The 17,685-nt window shown below is 48.3% G+C and overlaps 1 protein-coding gene across 7 annotated transcripts in view; it reads right to left on the reverse strand.

The window, feature by feature from the left end:
• Nucleotides 1-17,685, reverse strand: part of LOC307079688 (ankyrin repeat and SAM domain-containing protein 1A) — a 65,435-nt gene that overhangs the window by 36,907 nt on the left and 10,843 nt on the right. For 5 of the 7 annotated variants that reach the window (XM_079742163.1, XM_079742166.1, XM_079742164.1 and 2 more), the window contains exons 3-11: nucleotides 16,190-16,346; nucleotides 15,016-15,078; nucleotides 6,066-6,362; nucleotides 3,870-3,945; nucleotides 3,447-3,548; nucleotides 2,825-2,911; nucleotides 2,469-2,638; nucleotides 2,130-2,192; nucleotides 256-391 (exon numbers count right to left, since the gene is read on the reverse strand). In XM_079742163.1, the coding sequence (XP_079598289.1) occupies nucleotides 256-391; nucleotides 2,130-2,192; nucleotides 2,469-2,638; nucleotides 2,825-2,911; nucleotides 3,447-3,548; nucleotides 3,870-3,945; nucleotides 6,066-6,362; nucleotides 15,016-15,078; nucleotides 16,190-16,346 (1,151 nt within the window). The remainder of the gene's footprint in view (nucleotides 1-255; nucleotides 392-2,129; nucleotides 2,193-2,468; nucleotides 2,639-2,824; nucleotides 2,912-3,446; nucleotides 3,549-3,869; nucleotides 3,946-6,065; nucleotides 6,363-15,015; nucleotides 15,079-16,189; nucleotides 16,347-17,685) is intronic. The other 2 variants (XM_079742168.1, XM_079742167.1) reach the window with 1 other exon arrangement.

Genomic DNA, 17,685 nt, shown 5'->3' on the forward strand with positions numbered 1-17,685 from the left:
ACATGTCTGCAGTCTACCTGGAAGCACCCTTTGGAAAGACGCCCTAACCCCCACCTGCTCATTAGTCAAGTCAAGTATAAAATACAACAATCAGTGTATCCCAAATATCCCATAAGAGATAAATTATGTCCATCTTATCTTATCTGGATAAATCATTCCTGCTATCTGACAAGTAGCAGTGGCAAATAATTCAAGTTAAAACTAAAGCCAAAGTGCGACCACAAACAACAACAGACGAATAGTGGGTGTGGCTACCTCTGGTGGGCGGGGTCTTGTGGCTTGTGGGCGAGGGTTTGGTCTGCGCCGAGAAGAGCAGCTCGTACGTGTGGTCCCCCTCCTCCTCCTCCGCAGGCTCCCCCCGCTCGTCGATGCTGCTGTGCGTGTACAGCGCCTGGGAGGGGGGAGGGAGAGAGGGGGAGAAAGAGGGGAGGGAGGGAGAGCGAGGGAGAGAGAGGGGGGAGGGAGAGAGGGGGAGAGAGGGGGAGAGAGAGGGAGAGGGAGGGAGAGAGAGAGAGAGGGGGAGAGAGGGGAGAGAGAGAGAAGTATAGAGGGAGAGAGAGGGAGAGGGGGAGAGAGAGAGGAAGAGAGAGAGGGAGACGGAGGGATAGAGAGAGAGAGAGAGAGAGAGAGAGAGAGAGAGAGAGAGAGAGAGAGAGAGAGAGAGAGGGAGAGAGGGAGAGGGAAAAGGGAGAGAGAGAGAGAGGGAGAGAGAGAGAGAGAGAGAGAGGGAGAGAGGGAGAGGGAAAAGGGAGAGAGAGAGAGAGAGAGAGGGAGGGGGACAGAGAGAGAGAGAGAGGAAGGGAGGGGGACAGAGAGAGAGAGAGAGGAAGGGAGGGGGAGAGAGAGGAAGGGGATGGATGAAAAGTTCAAAGAAAACCAAACATCCTGTTTGAGCAAGCTACTCAGCTATCTTTCCAACCACTATCAACATAAGAGAAAATGCCTTCTTCTGGCCCCTTCTGGTTCCACTTTTTATTTCTTAATTGGGGGCTTGATGTTTGGGGCCTGTAGCCTTTCAGGCCATCCCTTACACATCTCAAGCACAGAGCCCTCCCAACCACCACACGGTTGAGGCCATACTTACATCTTTGTAGAACTTTTTGTATTTAAGTAGAGATAAGGACCTGGATCAAGCCTTAGTGCTACTTTGTAACCCACTACATCACTATTCATTCAAGAATTTGGTTTAAGGGTTTATTTTACTGATTAAAAGGGGGACATGAACTGATTTTACGATTGTAAAATCCCTTCATTATTGCGAAGCGTGCATCTGTTACTCGTTACTCTCTAGGGCCCCCTACAGGTGTGATCTGGCCTAGCTTTACTGGGAGCACTGGGGGATCCCAGTAACTACACCATGAAGGCGTTAAGTGAATTCATTAGTTTTCATTCGTTTATCTTCTGGCTCGTAATTGTCCCACAAAAGAGTGATTGTGTTGATGTTAACTTATCTTCAGGCATGCAGGAGTGATAAAAACCAAACCAACCAACACTAATTCAATTTAACTTTATTAATCATCTTTAGGGGGATTCAGCATAACCCTATAAGCCTGGGGAAGGGGAAGAAAACGTGTTATAATCTGTCAGGATGTATTGCTCAGGGTAAATAAATAATAGTTTAGTTTGACACTAGTTTGACATTATTCTGAGAGCAAGAATGTTCTCTAAGGCTCTCTGAATCTTCCTTTCTAATCCACTTACTCATTCTTTTCCTTCTATCTCCCCCGCTCTCCCTCTCTCCTACTCTCTCTCCTCCTCTACCGCCTTGCCCGCCCTGTGCCGTGTGCTGGCATGAATATTTATAAACAGGTTGTTTGAATTGAGCAGCAGGCGTGAAGAGGAATCTGGAAAGGGCTGGTGACAATGACAGCCAGTGACATTATAATTGGAAGACAAACACCTTTCCCAGGGCGCTGTTGTCAGCCCTTTGACAGACGGGCTATGCCACCAGCCCAGACTTAACTCTAGCTTTGTGGTGGAACCGAAGGCAGCGAGCATTCAGAACCCAGATGGAACCAAGATGGGGAGGGGAAAACCGCCCAGAGTAAACAGTGTTGTTATTGCTCTGGATGAAGCCTCTCGGGGCTGTGTTTTTTGTGCCCTGTGAGGGGATGACTTCATCCTCTTACCTCCGAGCTCAACTCCTCTTCGTGACCGGCGACGGGGTGACACGGGTGGGCCAGTCGCTCCTTCTGAGCAAAACAAGGAGGATAATATTTAGTCAGTTGCAACTTGTTCTTACCAGTAACGTACTACACATTTCTTCTTAACAAGAGGATGGGGAAACAAGGGGCCCGCTGTCTTCAGAAAAGTAATTAAAGAAAGGCATTCAAATCAGTGGAGAGGAGAAACAAACAGCGTCTTTCACACACTAACGCACTATCGCCCTCTAGTGGGGACGTCTGACATAACGCAACCACCGAGAAGACTGCAACTCAAGAGTGTGCGTTTGCTGGAGCCAAACTCACTTTGCCGGCGTCGCTGTCGGGCCGGCCAGAGTCCCGGTCGGAGGACTTGCCGCTGGCCAGGCTGTCCAGGGAGTGGCAGGACGTGGCCTCAAACAGGGCCTCATACGGGCTCTCCTCCTCCGGCCGCGGGGCCATCCCGGATATAAGCTCACTCATCTTCTCTAGATCACCTGTAAAGACACACACGCACACGCACACGCACACACACACACACACACACACACAGTTGAGGGTCCCATATTTTTTTAAATGTGCCAATGTGTGCAGAACGCTGTTTTTACCTTCTGGTCGGTAGAAGTGCTGCCAGTTCAGTCCTGCACTGGGCAGAGCGAGCGTGTGGAGGGGGGGAACCTTACCTCTCCTCCTGGGACTGGGGCTCTCCTGAGGTGGAGGGATGGGCGGGGGAGGGAGGTCCAGGTCAGGAGGTTTTCCAACCATGTGACCTGTAGAACAACCAAAAGACTCCATAAGGGAACAGTCAGGGGTTTTCTTTTCTAAAGTGCAAAACGTTGTTATATATATGGGGGGGGGGGTTGTTCCTGGGACGTTAACTGCTCTCAGTTCTCTAGCGAGTGGGAAGTAGGTTTTGACAACGTTTGAAACTCGCCCCTCTGGAACCCAATGTGTCTGTCTGTTCTAAATCCTTGACGCCTGTCTGACTGCTGATATTGACTTTTTTAACAACTCGTAGGCAGATCCCTCTGCCAGAACGGGGGTTTCCTTTCTGCTTACTTACCCTTTAAAAAGGCTCATTCTGAAACTATAGTTCATGTATTCCAGCCCCTAGAAGCCTTATACTTGCTACTAGGTAAATCGACTGCATTTATGTAACGCTTTTGGAGCTGTGGCCCCTCAAAGGTCTTGACAGTTACTGCCTCACATGAGGAGGAGGAGCCGGGTTTCAAACCAGCAACCTTCCGGTTGGATAACCAGCCACTCTACCATCCTGAGCCCTGGACCACCGTGCGGCCCCCTCACCGTGTATGAGAGCTGCGATCTCCCTGCTCTTCTGTGAGGGCATTTCCCTGACGGTGTCCAGCGCCGTCAGACCCTTGATGTCCGTGATGTTGGCTTCGATCCCTGACCGCGGGCAAGACGACACACGACAGCAGAGAGTCGACAACACACAAAAGTCAACACACTTTCGTCATAATTCTGTGATGTTTGAGGTGAGACGGGAGAAAAAGTGGCCTGTGAAAAAAAATGATATAATGCTACGGTGGCTTAGACACAGAGCGTGTCCGTGCCTTGTGTGTACACTGGGCGTCAGGGTTTAGGTTTCTGCTTGGTGACGGCAGGGAGGGAGGGAGGGAGGCAGGGAGGGAGGGAGGGAGGGAGGGAGGGAGGGAGGCAGGGAGGGAGGCAGGGAGGCAGGGAGAGAGGGAGGGAGGGATGACCTACCTGCACTGAGGAGCCTCTGCACCACATCCGCCTTCCCGTAGAGAGCCGCTTCGTGGAGGGCACTGCCCCTCTCCGTCTGCGCACACACACACACAAGCACACACACACACACACACACACACACACACACACACACACACACGTTGAGGGAGTTTGTTGTAACTACTGATAATGGGTTAATGTGAGGAGTATTTAGCGTAAGCACAGAGCAGGAGATCTACGGTCTCCACATTTCAGAGCCGTCTTTCAGCACAAGCGTGAATCACTCTCACTTGGACCTCTGGATTAAACCCCTCGCTCCGGCATTCCCCGGCCCCTGAAGCCAGTTTAGAGGACGTCTACATGCTGATTGCGTAGCAAGTTGACGCAACGTGTAATTTTACGCAACCCAGTCCTGGTTTGTGCCTCACAGTTACAAAATTATGTCCTGCCGTGGTCAGGTTGACTAGCGTTTGATATATTTTTTTAATGCACGACTATTCAGCTTGTTGCACAGGGTTGCAAGTCCTCCGCTGCATTGCATTGAAAACGAATTGTCAACGCGATCCGCACTACGACCGCAACCACCCAACCAGTGAGTACAAGGCATGGAGCGCCTGAACAGTCTACTGTGAAATGGATGTCTTCCTGAGCCCCTCCACCGGGGCGCACAACATTCTGGACGATGACATGGTTGAGGACCCCAAGCCGACTCCCGGCCCGCTCGTAATGGAGGCCCTGCGTGGCGCCCGGCCTTAGGGCCTCGCTCAGGCAGCGTCTCTCTCTGGCCCTCTGAAGGGACGACAGGAGGTGGGTGACGGGGATGTGCTGCTGACTGATGGGGGGGTAATGTTCAGGGTGAAATGGGGTAGGAGATGGGGTGCAAGCTCCAGTAGGAGGATAAACACAGGGAAATACTGATGACTCTGTAGTTTTTTTTTTTTTTTTCTTGCTTCATTAGGAGAGCGGTATGACTTATAATTCGGTGGCAGAACGCATACACGGAGTTCATGGTGTATAGATATCAGAGATGGGACAAAGCCACTGTTTGGCTAGTCCCAAGTAAGTCCCAAGTCTTAGCGGTCAAGTCCGGGTCGAGTCCCAAGCCAAGACAGGGAAAGGCAAGCCGAGTCCAAGTCAAAGTCCCAAACTTTTTCAAGTCTTGAAAAAGTCACCATGTATTTTTACTTAATGTCATTATTAGGCTATTGATCATAATTTCAACATATCACTCTAATGTACAGTCATTTCTTATCAACACAGTTATAATATGCTCATTGTTTCTGTCTTCAAATGTGTTATGATATGCGCATGCGCCGAAATCTTATGTTGTTAAAAGTAGCCCAATAGGGTGGGAAAACCGCCCAATATGGCAACACTGCCTGAACATCCTCAAAATGTAGCCCAATAAGGCAGTAAAAAACGCCCGATCTGGTAACACTGCTGAACGTCCTCACCTCCAGCGTCAACGTAAATCAATGACGCCAACTGAATCGAAGCCGATATGAAACTTAAACTGTGATTCTGACGAAAGCATAAATTATATCAAAATTCAGTTTAGATATTATTGAAGATACGAGTGTGTAAATTTGTAACATTTTTTGAACGAAGGTAAACGGTTGAACAATGATTTAGTTACGATGTCTTAAGTGTCAGGCTGGCCAGACGGCTTCAATGGGACCAACTCAAAACGCAGCCGATATGAAACTAAAACTGTTATTCTGAATAAAGTATAAACAATATCGAAATTTAGTTTTGATATTATTGAAGTGTAGATTTGTCTTCGCTCGCTGTTTTCTTTTTCATCTATACTGAAGTGAATGCGTCTTGGGTGTCTAGCCCTCTAAATAGATTAGATATCAAAAACAAGAAATGTTTTTGACTCAAGACACGTCGAGTCATTACAAGTCAAAGAGGCAAAGTCCGAGTCAAGTCTCAAGTCAATAGCAGTCAAGTTTAAGTCGAGTCGCAAGTCATGCGTTATTTTGTCAAGTCGAGTCTGAAGTCATCAAAATCATGACTCGAGTCTGACTTCATGAGTCCAAGTCATGTGACTCGAGTCCACATCTCTGATAGATACTATGTAGAATACAGGAAAAACATTTCTTTACACACACACACAAAAACACACTGTATATTATATATATATAAACACACTGATAGGATATACACTCCCCGCTCCCGACCCCACCCAACACACCCACCCCCTCAACCCACCTCGTAGTTGATGTCCATGCCGGCGTCCAGCAGCACCTCGACCACGCCCAGGTGCCCGTTGCGCGAGGCCAGGTGCAGCGGCGTGTGCTTCTTGGTGTTGCAGCCCAGCAGGTTGGGGTGGGCGCTGAGCAGCAGCTTCACCACCTCCAGCCGGCCGTACAGCGCCGCCAGGTCCAGCGGCGTCTCGAACTTGTTGTTGCGCATGGTGGGGTCCGTGAGCTCCTCCAGCAGCAGGCGTGCCACCTGCGTGTGGCCGTACTGCGCCGCGCAGTGCAGGGGGGTCTCATTGTCGTTGTTCTGTGGAGGGGGGGGGGGGGGGGGGGGGGCCAGAGAGATGTAAGCGCACCAGTGTGTGTGTGTGTGTGATATAGAGAGTGTGTGTGTGTGTGTGTGTGTGTGTGTGTGTGTGTGTGTGTGTGTGTGTGTGTGTGTGTGTGTGTGTGTGTGATACATTGCCAGCACGCGTGCGCCGGTGTGTACATACACATGTTTGTGTGAGCGCGCATGTGTGTGACAGCGCTTGTGCACTTGTGTATTTGCAGGTGGGTTTGTGCGTGTGTGTGCACGTGTGTGAGTGCGAGCGTGTGTATTCGGACGGAGGAGTGTGGGGTCGGGAAAGCATGTAGTATGGCAAAAGATAAAACACAAGAATGATTGATGGGGAAAGGGGTTATCAAAGAGAGGGGCGGTGGGGAGGGAGGAGGGTGGGGTTTGAACCCAGTCACGGCGGCCCATGGCGTTGGAGAGGATATGACGGAGACGGAGAGCCACGGAGTGTGTGTGTGTGAGGATAAGCCAATCAGTACCCTGGGCCCACACCACGAACAAGTTAAAGGTCGGAGAGGGACACCCAATTAGGACGCAGCATACGTAACAAGGCCTGGGGAGGGGGGTGAAGCAGAATCAAAGGTTCGCAGAGGGGGGGGGGCGGGGGCAGGGTTGATACTGGGGACCTGCGTCGGTCAGAGGGGTCCAGGCAGACTGTCAGAAGCTATGTGTCTCTTCGCCAGAGGATCAAAGGGAACTTGAAAGGAAGCTTTAGCGCCGCTCTGGCAGCTCCTCTGAAAGGAGGGTTACGGATATCACACCACATAATTCACTAGCCTCTCATTTTTCACTGTGACATAATTTTGTTTTTTTAAATCAATGTATTCTTGAAGCAGTTGTATTGCGTGTGTGTTAAGTTCAGCTTTGAGCGAAGACCTATGCTCGAAGAAATCTGTTCATTCAGTCCCATCGTTTCTCAGTCATACTCAAGGAGGAGACCCTTAAATCATCCAGAATATGTAAATGCACACTTCAGAGTATTATAGGCACGAGGGGTTATGGGTAATGGAGTCTTAATTCCAGGAAAGTCTACTGCTATTGCTACACTTTCCTTAGGAGCTTAACCAATCAAATCATAGCCTATTGTGATAAAGGAGAACAGCATAGTCAACACGTTGGCCTTGGATTAGATATGCAACATGGACAGACCTGTGAATGCACTGTGAATCACAATCACAGCATTACGTCATTCAAACGGGTTCAGGAAGCCACCACAATATTTACTCATCAATGTTGGAAACTGAGAAAAACCTATCTTACTCATCTGAGTCTTAAATGAATATGAACTATTTCATATCGTGAACATGTAGCGTGACTTCGATGGGGAATTTAAGACAAGGCAATATTTTAAATAGCCAAGATGAAATAAACCGCATCATTATATTGGTGTATAGTTGTACTTTTTTATGCAGAATCTTTTTGGGGTCTTTACCATAACCTGCCAGCAGGGGGCACACCCTGCAATACCGACTTCTTAGGTCCGATTATGAGGAGGCCAATACTGCACTCAAAATCTGTGGAAGTAACCCTTTTTAATCTATACTATTTTTGCCTTTGATAACACTGCAGAGGTATGAATAAAATAAAACAATTTTTCACAGGTGATGGTTAGCACTACGGCTGATAATATCATGCAGCCATTTCAACCATCCATTCTAAAAGAACCAAACCTATCTGGACACCGGTTTGAATAATTAAGTCAATGAAAGCCTACAAACCCTTTGTACCGACAACATTGGGAGTAGGGGTGTGGCAGAGAGAGTACTAGTTTTGGCAAATGGCAAAAGCCACACGTGTCAGAGTGGGAGAGACAGTGGGAGAGAGAGAGAAAGACTAGGAGACAGAGACACAACACAAGAAACAGAATGAATGAGATGGAGAGAAAAACAAAGAGAGGAAGAAAGAAACAAAGAGAGAAAGAAAGCCCCTCATACCACAACCCCCCCCCCCCCCCCCCCCCCCCCACACACACACACACACGCCTTGCTTTCCCTTAGCTAAAGGACGTCCGACAGCTGGCATGAGAGGGCCAGGGTGGGCATGGAGGGACGGGCGGACGGTGCCAGGTCAAGTGGCTGCTGTACGCAGGGGAGAGAGATGGCAGCTGTGCCCGTGATTCAGCCACGGGGAGACAGGAAGTGATGCAGAGGGAACCCGAGGGCAACTCTGGACAGGTGTGAGCATTCTATTAAGAGCTGCAAAGACGTGCGCACACACACACACACACACACACACACACACACACACACACACACACACACACACACACACACACACACACACACACACACACACACACACACACACACACACACACGTTCCAGATGGGGACCAGGTACTAGCTCAGGCTCCAGTGTGTGGGAGAGAGAGAGGGGGACGCGAAGACAGAGAAAGACAAAAATAAAAGGTAGGAGAGATCATGAGGGTCATAGTCCACTGGTAGAGCCGGTCTCAGCTGGAGCAGAGAGGAGCCAGGTGTGGAGTCTAGCCTAGAAAACAAGGAATTCTTGAAGGACACTTCTTTGACAGCAAATTATTTGGTTAAATAGAGCATGATCACCATGGGAAGACACCCAGGCAGCATTTAACAAGCATCCATTACAGTGCAAACTAGAAGCATCTCTAGTTTGTCTAGGAGATCATTTACAATACAAAAAGTAGGCTAAAGCCCCTAATGAGCATGGATCGTGCAAGGATCATTATATAAAGCCTATTCAATTAACTAGTAATGAAGTAAAGAAGGTTATATCATTAATTTAGGATTAATGTTTGCGAGACATATTTTCTTGTGCTCCCTTTCTGTTCCCTTCTGTCCATTAAACAAACCACGCTGCATCGGATCTTCCTCCATTTGAGGCACGCCGTGAACATCACAGGGCCAAGACTCGTGCCATGCATGTGTGCACAACATGCAAACATGCATGCACACATACGAATGGCAGGATCTTTAAACCATGAATGATGCATGAACACGCATGGCTGCAACTCCAGTATGCGAACACACACGCACACGCACACACACACACACACACACACACACACACACACACACACACACGGGGCATTACATCAGCGACGTTCTCTCAGATGTGAATCCACCAAATTATAATCCAAACAAATCTCCTACTATGGTGTATGATTCGACCAAAGCGCCGATTTAATGGAGGGCCCTCATAATCCCTTCCACAGGCTCTGCCATGATACACGTCACTCCTTCGAGTCCATGGTTTCCTCTTCCAGCGGTGCATGGATTGGCCCCGATGTGCAATACAAAACAAATCAGGAACATAACTGCAAGGATGTCTGTAATAAAAAAAAAAAGACCAAAAAAATGTCCAGATGCTATGTCCCAGTTTGATTTCTAATATCGTTCGATTTTGAATCCTTTTTATGTTTAGATGAATGGCAGCTAAAAACGGATTCTTTTCAATGCAGTTTTAATAAGAAGCCTTTTATTTGATGTGTTTTTGGTGTAAGGTTTTTGGTGACCGGGTAATTCCTGTCTGCACTGTGAGGCGTTGCGCCATGCTTTGTCATGCGCTTTACGGTCAGACGCACATAGCGTAGTTCTCTAGAGGGTGACTCAACCGCCTTGACGTTGAACAGCTATTAGCACGCCCCCTCCGTGAGTGATGATGCAGACCAGGAGGCTAAGCACAAATCCTGTAGAAATATCTAATACACAAAGCAAGTGCTTTGCTTTGTTTATTTAGGGTAAAGCAGTGAAACCACACGATAAGAACATTCCTTTCCAGTAATGGAAGGGGCACCCATCACTACAAGGGCCATACCATGTGACCGCCTTAAATATAATTAATGAAAGCCTGAATCACCGGCACTCAAAGTGAAAAAACAGCAGCTAGATAGAACACCCTGCGAGAACAAAGCATTCTGAATGCACCAATGTAGTACATGTACTTTTGCACCACGTGAGTGCAGGACATCTGATTAGGTTTGTTTTGACTGGGGTTGTTCCTGGCTGGAAGATAACCGCAAACAGACTTATATCAGGCTTAAAGAGAAAAAAAAAAGAGACCTTAATCTGACCCGAAACACAAGTTACAGCTCGCGGGCCACGTGAGGAGCCGCCCGTATACAGCGCACCATTGTCTGTTCGCCAGAACGGAGCTCGAGATGTGAGTAAGCACAACTGCACCAGGCAGCTTAGCTGGGAGATGGGGGTGAAGCGTTCCAAACGCACAGCCTCCACTTCCCGGACTGTATGAGCTCGCTGCCCACATCGCACCACCAGCCCCACAAGGAAAAACCAGCTTTTCAATTCTAAAAATCAGCCATGAACAATGAGAACGTTGGCCGCCTGATTTAGACCTCGGCGTGTGTTAAACATGAGATTACCGTCTCAACCGCTCCCTCTCCCATTGATAAGTCCTGCGCTAACTAGAAACATCTGGGGATTACTACGATGCTGCAGAACACTACGAGAGAGGGGCAGAGGGAGAGAGAGAGGCACAGAGAGAGACAGAGACCAATAGAGGGACAGAGACACACAGAATGGGAGACAGACAGAGAGAGACAGACAGACAGACAGACAGACAGACAGACAGACAGACAGACAGACAGACAGACAGACAGACAGACAGACAGACAGACAGACAGACAGACAGACAGACAGACAGACAGACAGACAGAGAGAGAGAGAGAGAGAGAGAGAGAGAGAGAGAGAGAGAGAGAGAGAGAGAGAGAGAGAGAGAGAGAGAAAAGACTCACTACCCCGACGCTGGGAGACGGTAACACGGTCTGACTGGTGACCTCTGTCACGTGACACGCGGGCTGCGGTTATGTCACCCGTATGGGGTGGTGCCTATGGGTGCGGGGGACCTAAGCCCAGAGAGAAAGAGTGGGTGATTGTGAGGGGGTTGCCCATACCTCTGCCAGCCCTCGCACACACACACACACCCTGGTGTGTTCATACCAAACAGAGACATCCTACGCTGCACATGAGCGTGGCCCCAGAGTCCCTGTCCACACTTCCCCACACCTCGCTGCCAGAGTCACTCGTGACATGACTGAAGTTAAAGCGCGCAGTCCCAAGGTCAGCTTGATCTTAATGCTGGAGGATAGTGTCTGTCCAGTTATCACCTTTAACAACTGGCCAATTGCTTGTCTACACTCAGGGTGATATCCATCACGATGTGGACGGCCTTCACAACACCGTTCTAAAACAGTACAACTGAGTGGTGTGTGCGTATGTGTATATATGTGTGTGTTAGTATAGTCATTTAAGGTATGTTTTCAGACAGAGCACATTTTTTGCCCCTATGTATATTTCACACCTATAGATTTTACCCTTTTAAGGGCCCATGTTCCAACCGTAATACATTACGTCTATAAAACCGGTTATGGCAATAAATAACATTGCTAGATAACTCTTTGACATCGCTCAAGGACGGCACTGAACCCCCAAGCCTAATCAGTAGGAGCTAAGGAGTGCTTAATCCTGCCGTTAGCCAAGTATTCCCATAACATCCACAACGGACCTGCCAGGGATCCTTGTTATCAGAGCTAAATATGTTCCAGGCACTACTTCACTGTGTCACGTCATCCATAGAAAAACATAGCATAGCAACGCGGCCAGGGCATCACGTTATATGTGCGCCTACAGCTGCACACTAACTGGTGCGCATCACTGGTCTCTCCCTGTAGGCCACTTCAAGAGGAGGACTCCTTTCATGTCTCCTCGCGTAACAGAATGAGACTTGCGCTGCAAAAAGGCTAAACTTTTGTCTGAAACCCCTTCCTTCTTCATTGATCTCCGTGCCGTGATGAATCTGAGACAGATCCAACTGGAACAGTACTTTCAAAGGCGTCTCTCTACAGACAACATCGTGGAGAAATGGATTTTAGACTCGCTAAGCACAGTTACTCTTAAACAAGGGGTTTTCTTTTGATGGTGGTGCATCATCTTGAGCATCCTCATCGGAGCTTTGCATCACAGTGAAACCACAGATATTATTGATCCCTCCTAGCTATTGCGTGTATCGATCAAAATTAATACAAGTCCCGTGCTACTAGCCGTTTCAAGACCTCACATCAAAACAACAACGTAATTTCCCTCAGCCCAAGGTTTGGGTGTATATCTTTGGTGTGGATCAACAGTCATGAACGGCAACAACAGGATAATGCAGCAATATCCTCCGGCTGCAAGCTGATGGTGTGTAGGCTTGGTGGCTGGAGGAGACCTCGGGCACCACACTATGGAGGTTGTATGGGAGGGGGAAGTCTGAAGACATTACCATCGTCACCAACCACTGCATCCTATCCCACGTCACGTCTCTGGAATTAAAACTATCAGACAGCTAACCCTATGGTCAACTCTCAAGTCTCCACCTATATATATAGTACGCCTTGTCCTTATGCAACAGCAAACCCATCAAAACTGTAGCCTCCGTTTTAAAGGCCATATCCTGTTTGACCCGTTCCTTGTTACGATTGCCTTGATTCGAAGGATGGGATGCCAGTGGAAGGCGTGGGCAGGTGATGATGATGCTGTCGACGCATACATGTGCAATCCCCAAACATCTGATCCGAGGTCAGGCCCAGTGAACTAATGGGATATTGCATTAGACAGGTGACCTATATTGCAAGCATGGAAAGAGGTGAAAATAAAAAGGGCATTGCTGATGGGTTTGCTTCCCCGAGACAGGGAAGGTAACCTTCCATAGATTTATTAAGAGCACATGATGTTCAGTAAATAAAAGCCCCAGTGCTGGAATTGTATTTACAACCCAATTAATTTAGGCAGTAGATAAATATTCATTCATTATTCAGCTAAGTGGGGCAGACACACTGGGGGAGACGTTCTCGAAGGTTGCTCTCGCCGAAGCACCGTTTCACTATGTTTTCATCATTATTCTATTATCAAAGCACCACTGGAGGAGAGGCTCGTCGGGATCAGACCTCGCTGTGGAACGGCTCTTGACTAGAATACACTCGCACACACAGACCGAAGTGGACCAGGCCAGGGGACGTGGTAGCGTCCTGCAGGGGCTGCAGTAGCCCAGTTAGGATCCAGAGCTCCCCGTCTCTCCCCCACCCTCACCACCTTACCTTTTCCTGTCCGTCTAGCTCACTCCCCCACCTACACCACCTCACCTCTGTCTCTCGCCCTTTCTCCTTCTCTCTCCCTCCACTGGGTCACTCAACGCCGCGGCACGACCAATCAGCCGTGACACAGTTACTATGACGACGTCCCACCTCCTTTTTCCCCATCCTTGGCAATGCACACTCACAAGGATCACCACAGAGAGGGAGAGGCTGAATATCGGCCACACAAGTGCGCACACACACACACACACACACACACTCTTAACGCTGATAGATGTTTACACAGCTATGCTCTTCTCCTTTTTCTTCTGCAATGCCTCACTCTACTAAAAGACAGAATGCACCGCTCTCTCACACACACACACACACACACACACACACACACACACACACTCTAAGCGTTATGATGCAACTCCCAGCACCAGTGGTGGTACCAGTAGATCCCAGTGCATCCATGCGTCTGATTTATTCATAATATGACATGTATAATTCAGTCTGTAGACCGGTCTACCCCAGAAAAGAAAAAAAGCATTTGCAATATCACTTGGCCCCGTTTCTTCTTAACAGTCCCTGCGATGAGGCGCTGCACACAGTATTTGTCACATCTGTAAAAACTAGGTTACAACTTCAGAGACAGCCCATTCTTTTACCCTGTAGCGGTACACTACTTCAGTCGTACACTACTTCCCCATCATCAACTCCCACGAGACGGATGACCAAGTCCAGATTTCTGTGTGTAATGCTGACGTACACACCGTAGACGTGAAGGTTCACCCCTTATCTGTTTACAGTGCAGAACAAGGACACAGCTGAGCGCCACCGCCGAGGCTGCACACTGTGGGTACAAGTGTGACCATGCACCCGCAGTACTGCTCTCCTTACCGTCCATGAAGGGTATAAATAACGACCGTTGACGCGTCAAGAGGATTGTTGCAACAGGGAGTCCGTATCACGCACCCGCCGGCCGCCGTCCCCACACGTGCGTGTGTATGCATCCAGTGCGGGCGAAGGGAGAAGAATCCCGTTGTATTCCTAGGGGATCTCGTTGTTATCATGTACTCGTGAGGCGGATAATGAGGGTCTGCACACAGCGGCAGATGATCCCACAGAGAGGGGCCGGCCAGGGCAACATCACACCACGCACCAGTGGGATCAACACTGGACAGTGAGAGTGGCTGGTGGCAAGGGCCGCAACACAAAGTCAACACCACAGAAGATTCCTCAACCGCCACACACACACACACACACACACACACACACACACACACACCACTTTGGGAAGTTCATTTCGGCAGTACGATACGTCTCAGCACCGCATACTCAGATTGACTGAAGTGATAACGAGCCGTTTAAAGCGCCGGGCGGCTCATATTTCTGCAGCAGAGGAGACGAGTGCAAGCATCAGCAGCAGCAGCAGACCAGGCAGAGAGGCATGGTAAGCAGAGGGGGGGACAGGGCGGGGGAGCCGGGCGGGGGGAGCCGGGGCCAGCAGGAATGGAAAGAGGAGCATGTAAAACAATAAAGGGGGAGTGGTTGGCTGGGAGCTCTGTGTACACACCTTGGCATTAATATAGGGGTCAAAGGGCCCGCATCGTTTGGACTCTCTAGGGTCTACAGAGCTCTGGAAGAGGAGGTTTGGGGGGGGGGGGGGGGAGAGAGGGTATAAGACAAAGTATTTTGTCTTACACAGTCAGATAAGCCATGAATGAATGAATGAATGATTGTTGCAAAATGAAATCAAACTCAATCAAAACAAACTATAATAGAAATAAATGGGTTAATAATCAAACTGACGTCATGACCAGGCTGGGAGAAATGACCCACGATGATACCCATGCGATAGTCATGCGACATCACCCACCAAATTGCACATTTTGTAAATTTGGCAGCCAAACATAAATCAATGGCAGACAATGTCATCATCATGGGTCATTTCTCGCCATCCTTAACAAGATGATGCTGGGCTGGTCGGGCAGCAAGCAGCCGGACAATTGATCATAACAGCAACAAAAATAACGGTGTTAAAATGGTTAGGGAAACACAAACGCATCACATCCACATTCGCATGAGAGTCAAGTTAATCATTAGAAAGTCAAGATCCGTCCGGCCAAACTCACGATGCAGGCAGGCCGATGCAGCATGTGGGCCACACACTCTTTCTACAACTTCTCCTTTCCTTCTGACATGACACTACACTAGATAAATTTATCATAGCCATACCAGAGCCATACCAGCCATATGGTGGGCTGGAGTGCATGCAGTATTAAGGGATTGTATAATCACAACAAATGTGTACATTAAGAACTACTTAACTTACTCTGGCTACTGACGGATTCTACACAGGGAATTGATATGGAATGAATCCATCCTACACATTCAACTTAAATGTCTAGTGAAAACCTCCAAAGTAACCTATAGGACACCATATTTAGTCATTCTAGTTATTATACGGTCAATCTGGTTGAATAAGGCACTGACATAGCCTTGACCCATCATCGGCTAGACTATCTGTTGCATGCCTCCTGAGCGCATGTGACGACAGAATGCAGAACAGGATAAACACACAGACCAACACAGGCCAACCACACACACACACACACACACACACACACACACACACACACACACACACACACACACACACACACACACACACACACGGACACACACAGACAGACAGACAGACAGACAGACAGACAGATAGACAGCGGCAGGCCCCGCGTGTGGCAGACCTGCTCGTTGAGCTTGGGGTGCGAGGGCCCCTGGTGGATCAGCAGGTTGACGATCTGCTGGTCGCCCTTCCAGGCGGCCAGGTGCAGCGGGTAGCAGCCCTTGTTGTCGGCGATGTTTGTGAAGGCCTCGTTACGGAGCAGCGCCTCAACCACATCACTGTGGGTGGAGAGGGGGGTGGGGGTTAAATGATAACAATATGTTTACTCGATACGACTCCAAATGCTGTTCATTCAGATTCCCTGCAACGATGAACACAGATAAAGACCAAAGTAACGGATAGAGTGGCAGACGAAACAACAATGGCAATAAAGAGAGAGAGCCAGACAGAGCAGGGATGATATATCAGTTAGGCAGAGTGGCGATGTGGGTCTGGTATTTGGTTTGAGTCAAGGGGGGTTGGGGTCATGAAGATGGAGCGCTGATGGCGGTGGTGAAGAGGAAAGATTTAAGAGTTTAAAGGCAGTGATGGAGACAGCCTCCGTGATCTGTCTGGGGAGACTAAAGCGGGCCTTATAGTGGCCTTGAGGCAGCATGCCAGCATTTGGCATTTATAGTTGCCATTTGGCCGTAACATTGGCGTGGGCACGCTGTTTGTGCACTCTGTGTGCTGCGCTTCAAAAGCTCAGAGTCGCGTCACAAGCAACCCAATAAACGTATGATCCTTGGGTGAGGGCTCGGATGTTGTCTTAAAATAAAATGCAATAGGTGAGCCAATCACTTGGCAAAGGCAAAACCTAGAGTAATCCTATTGGCTAACTCAGAAAGCTGCAGAAGGCTTTTCTTGTGATAACTGCACAAACAGGAGAATCAGTTAAAAAAAAAAAGCTTGGACAGAATTTGCAGCCTAATAAATAAATTGCCTAAAAATGCGGAAAAAGGGAATAGGAGAATATAGGAGGAATAGGAGAATAGTCTTTATAAAAAAGGAGAATAAAACTAGTGTTTTATTCCCCTTTTTTAACTGACTTCTCTAGACAGTAGAGCAAACAAATTAATAGCAAATAGCGAATTGGTTCGCGGCCAAGCAGCGAACCAATCAATAGCTTAATAACCCCAGTGGGACAATTCATAGAGAGGCTGGACTACCCTTAATGCCCTATATAAGGTGCGCCCATAGTGTTAACGCTGAAAACAGAAGGAGACGTTTGTCTGTAGATACAAAATATATAAAATAGATTTAATGAGGCAACATATGCACTTTAATGGGAATTCAGTTGGCAACCCTCCCAGGAGGCTTTTACAGTACAGTATTTTTCAATAGCAAATAGTTCACTAAACTCAAATAAATAAGAGTTAATATTAAATTAATATCGCCATTGTTTTATTTCCAATATTTTGCAATCCTGCCTGCGCAATATAGGGATTTCATTCATCAGAATATGATATGGTAACCCAGCCTGTGCAAACAAACGTGCAGGAATATTCATTATATTCCTGCACATTCCCCTTACCCCAAGGTCATTCCCACAGAGGACGATCCCCCTGTGAGTGAGGG

The sequence above is a fragment of the Pollachius pollachius genome (assembly GCF_949987615.1).
Source record: "Pollachius pollachius genome assembly, chromosome: 8".
Classification (NCBI taxonomy): Eukaryota; Metazoa; Chordata; class Actinopteri; order Gadiformes; family Gadidae; genus Pollachius; species Pollachius pollachius.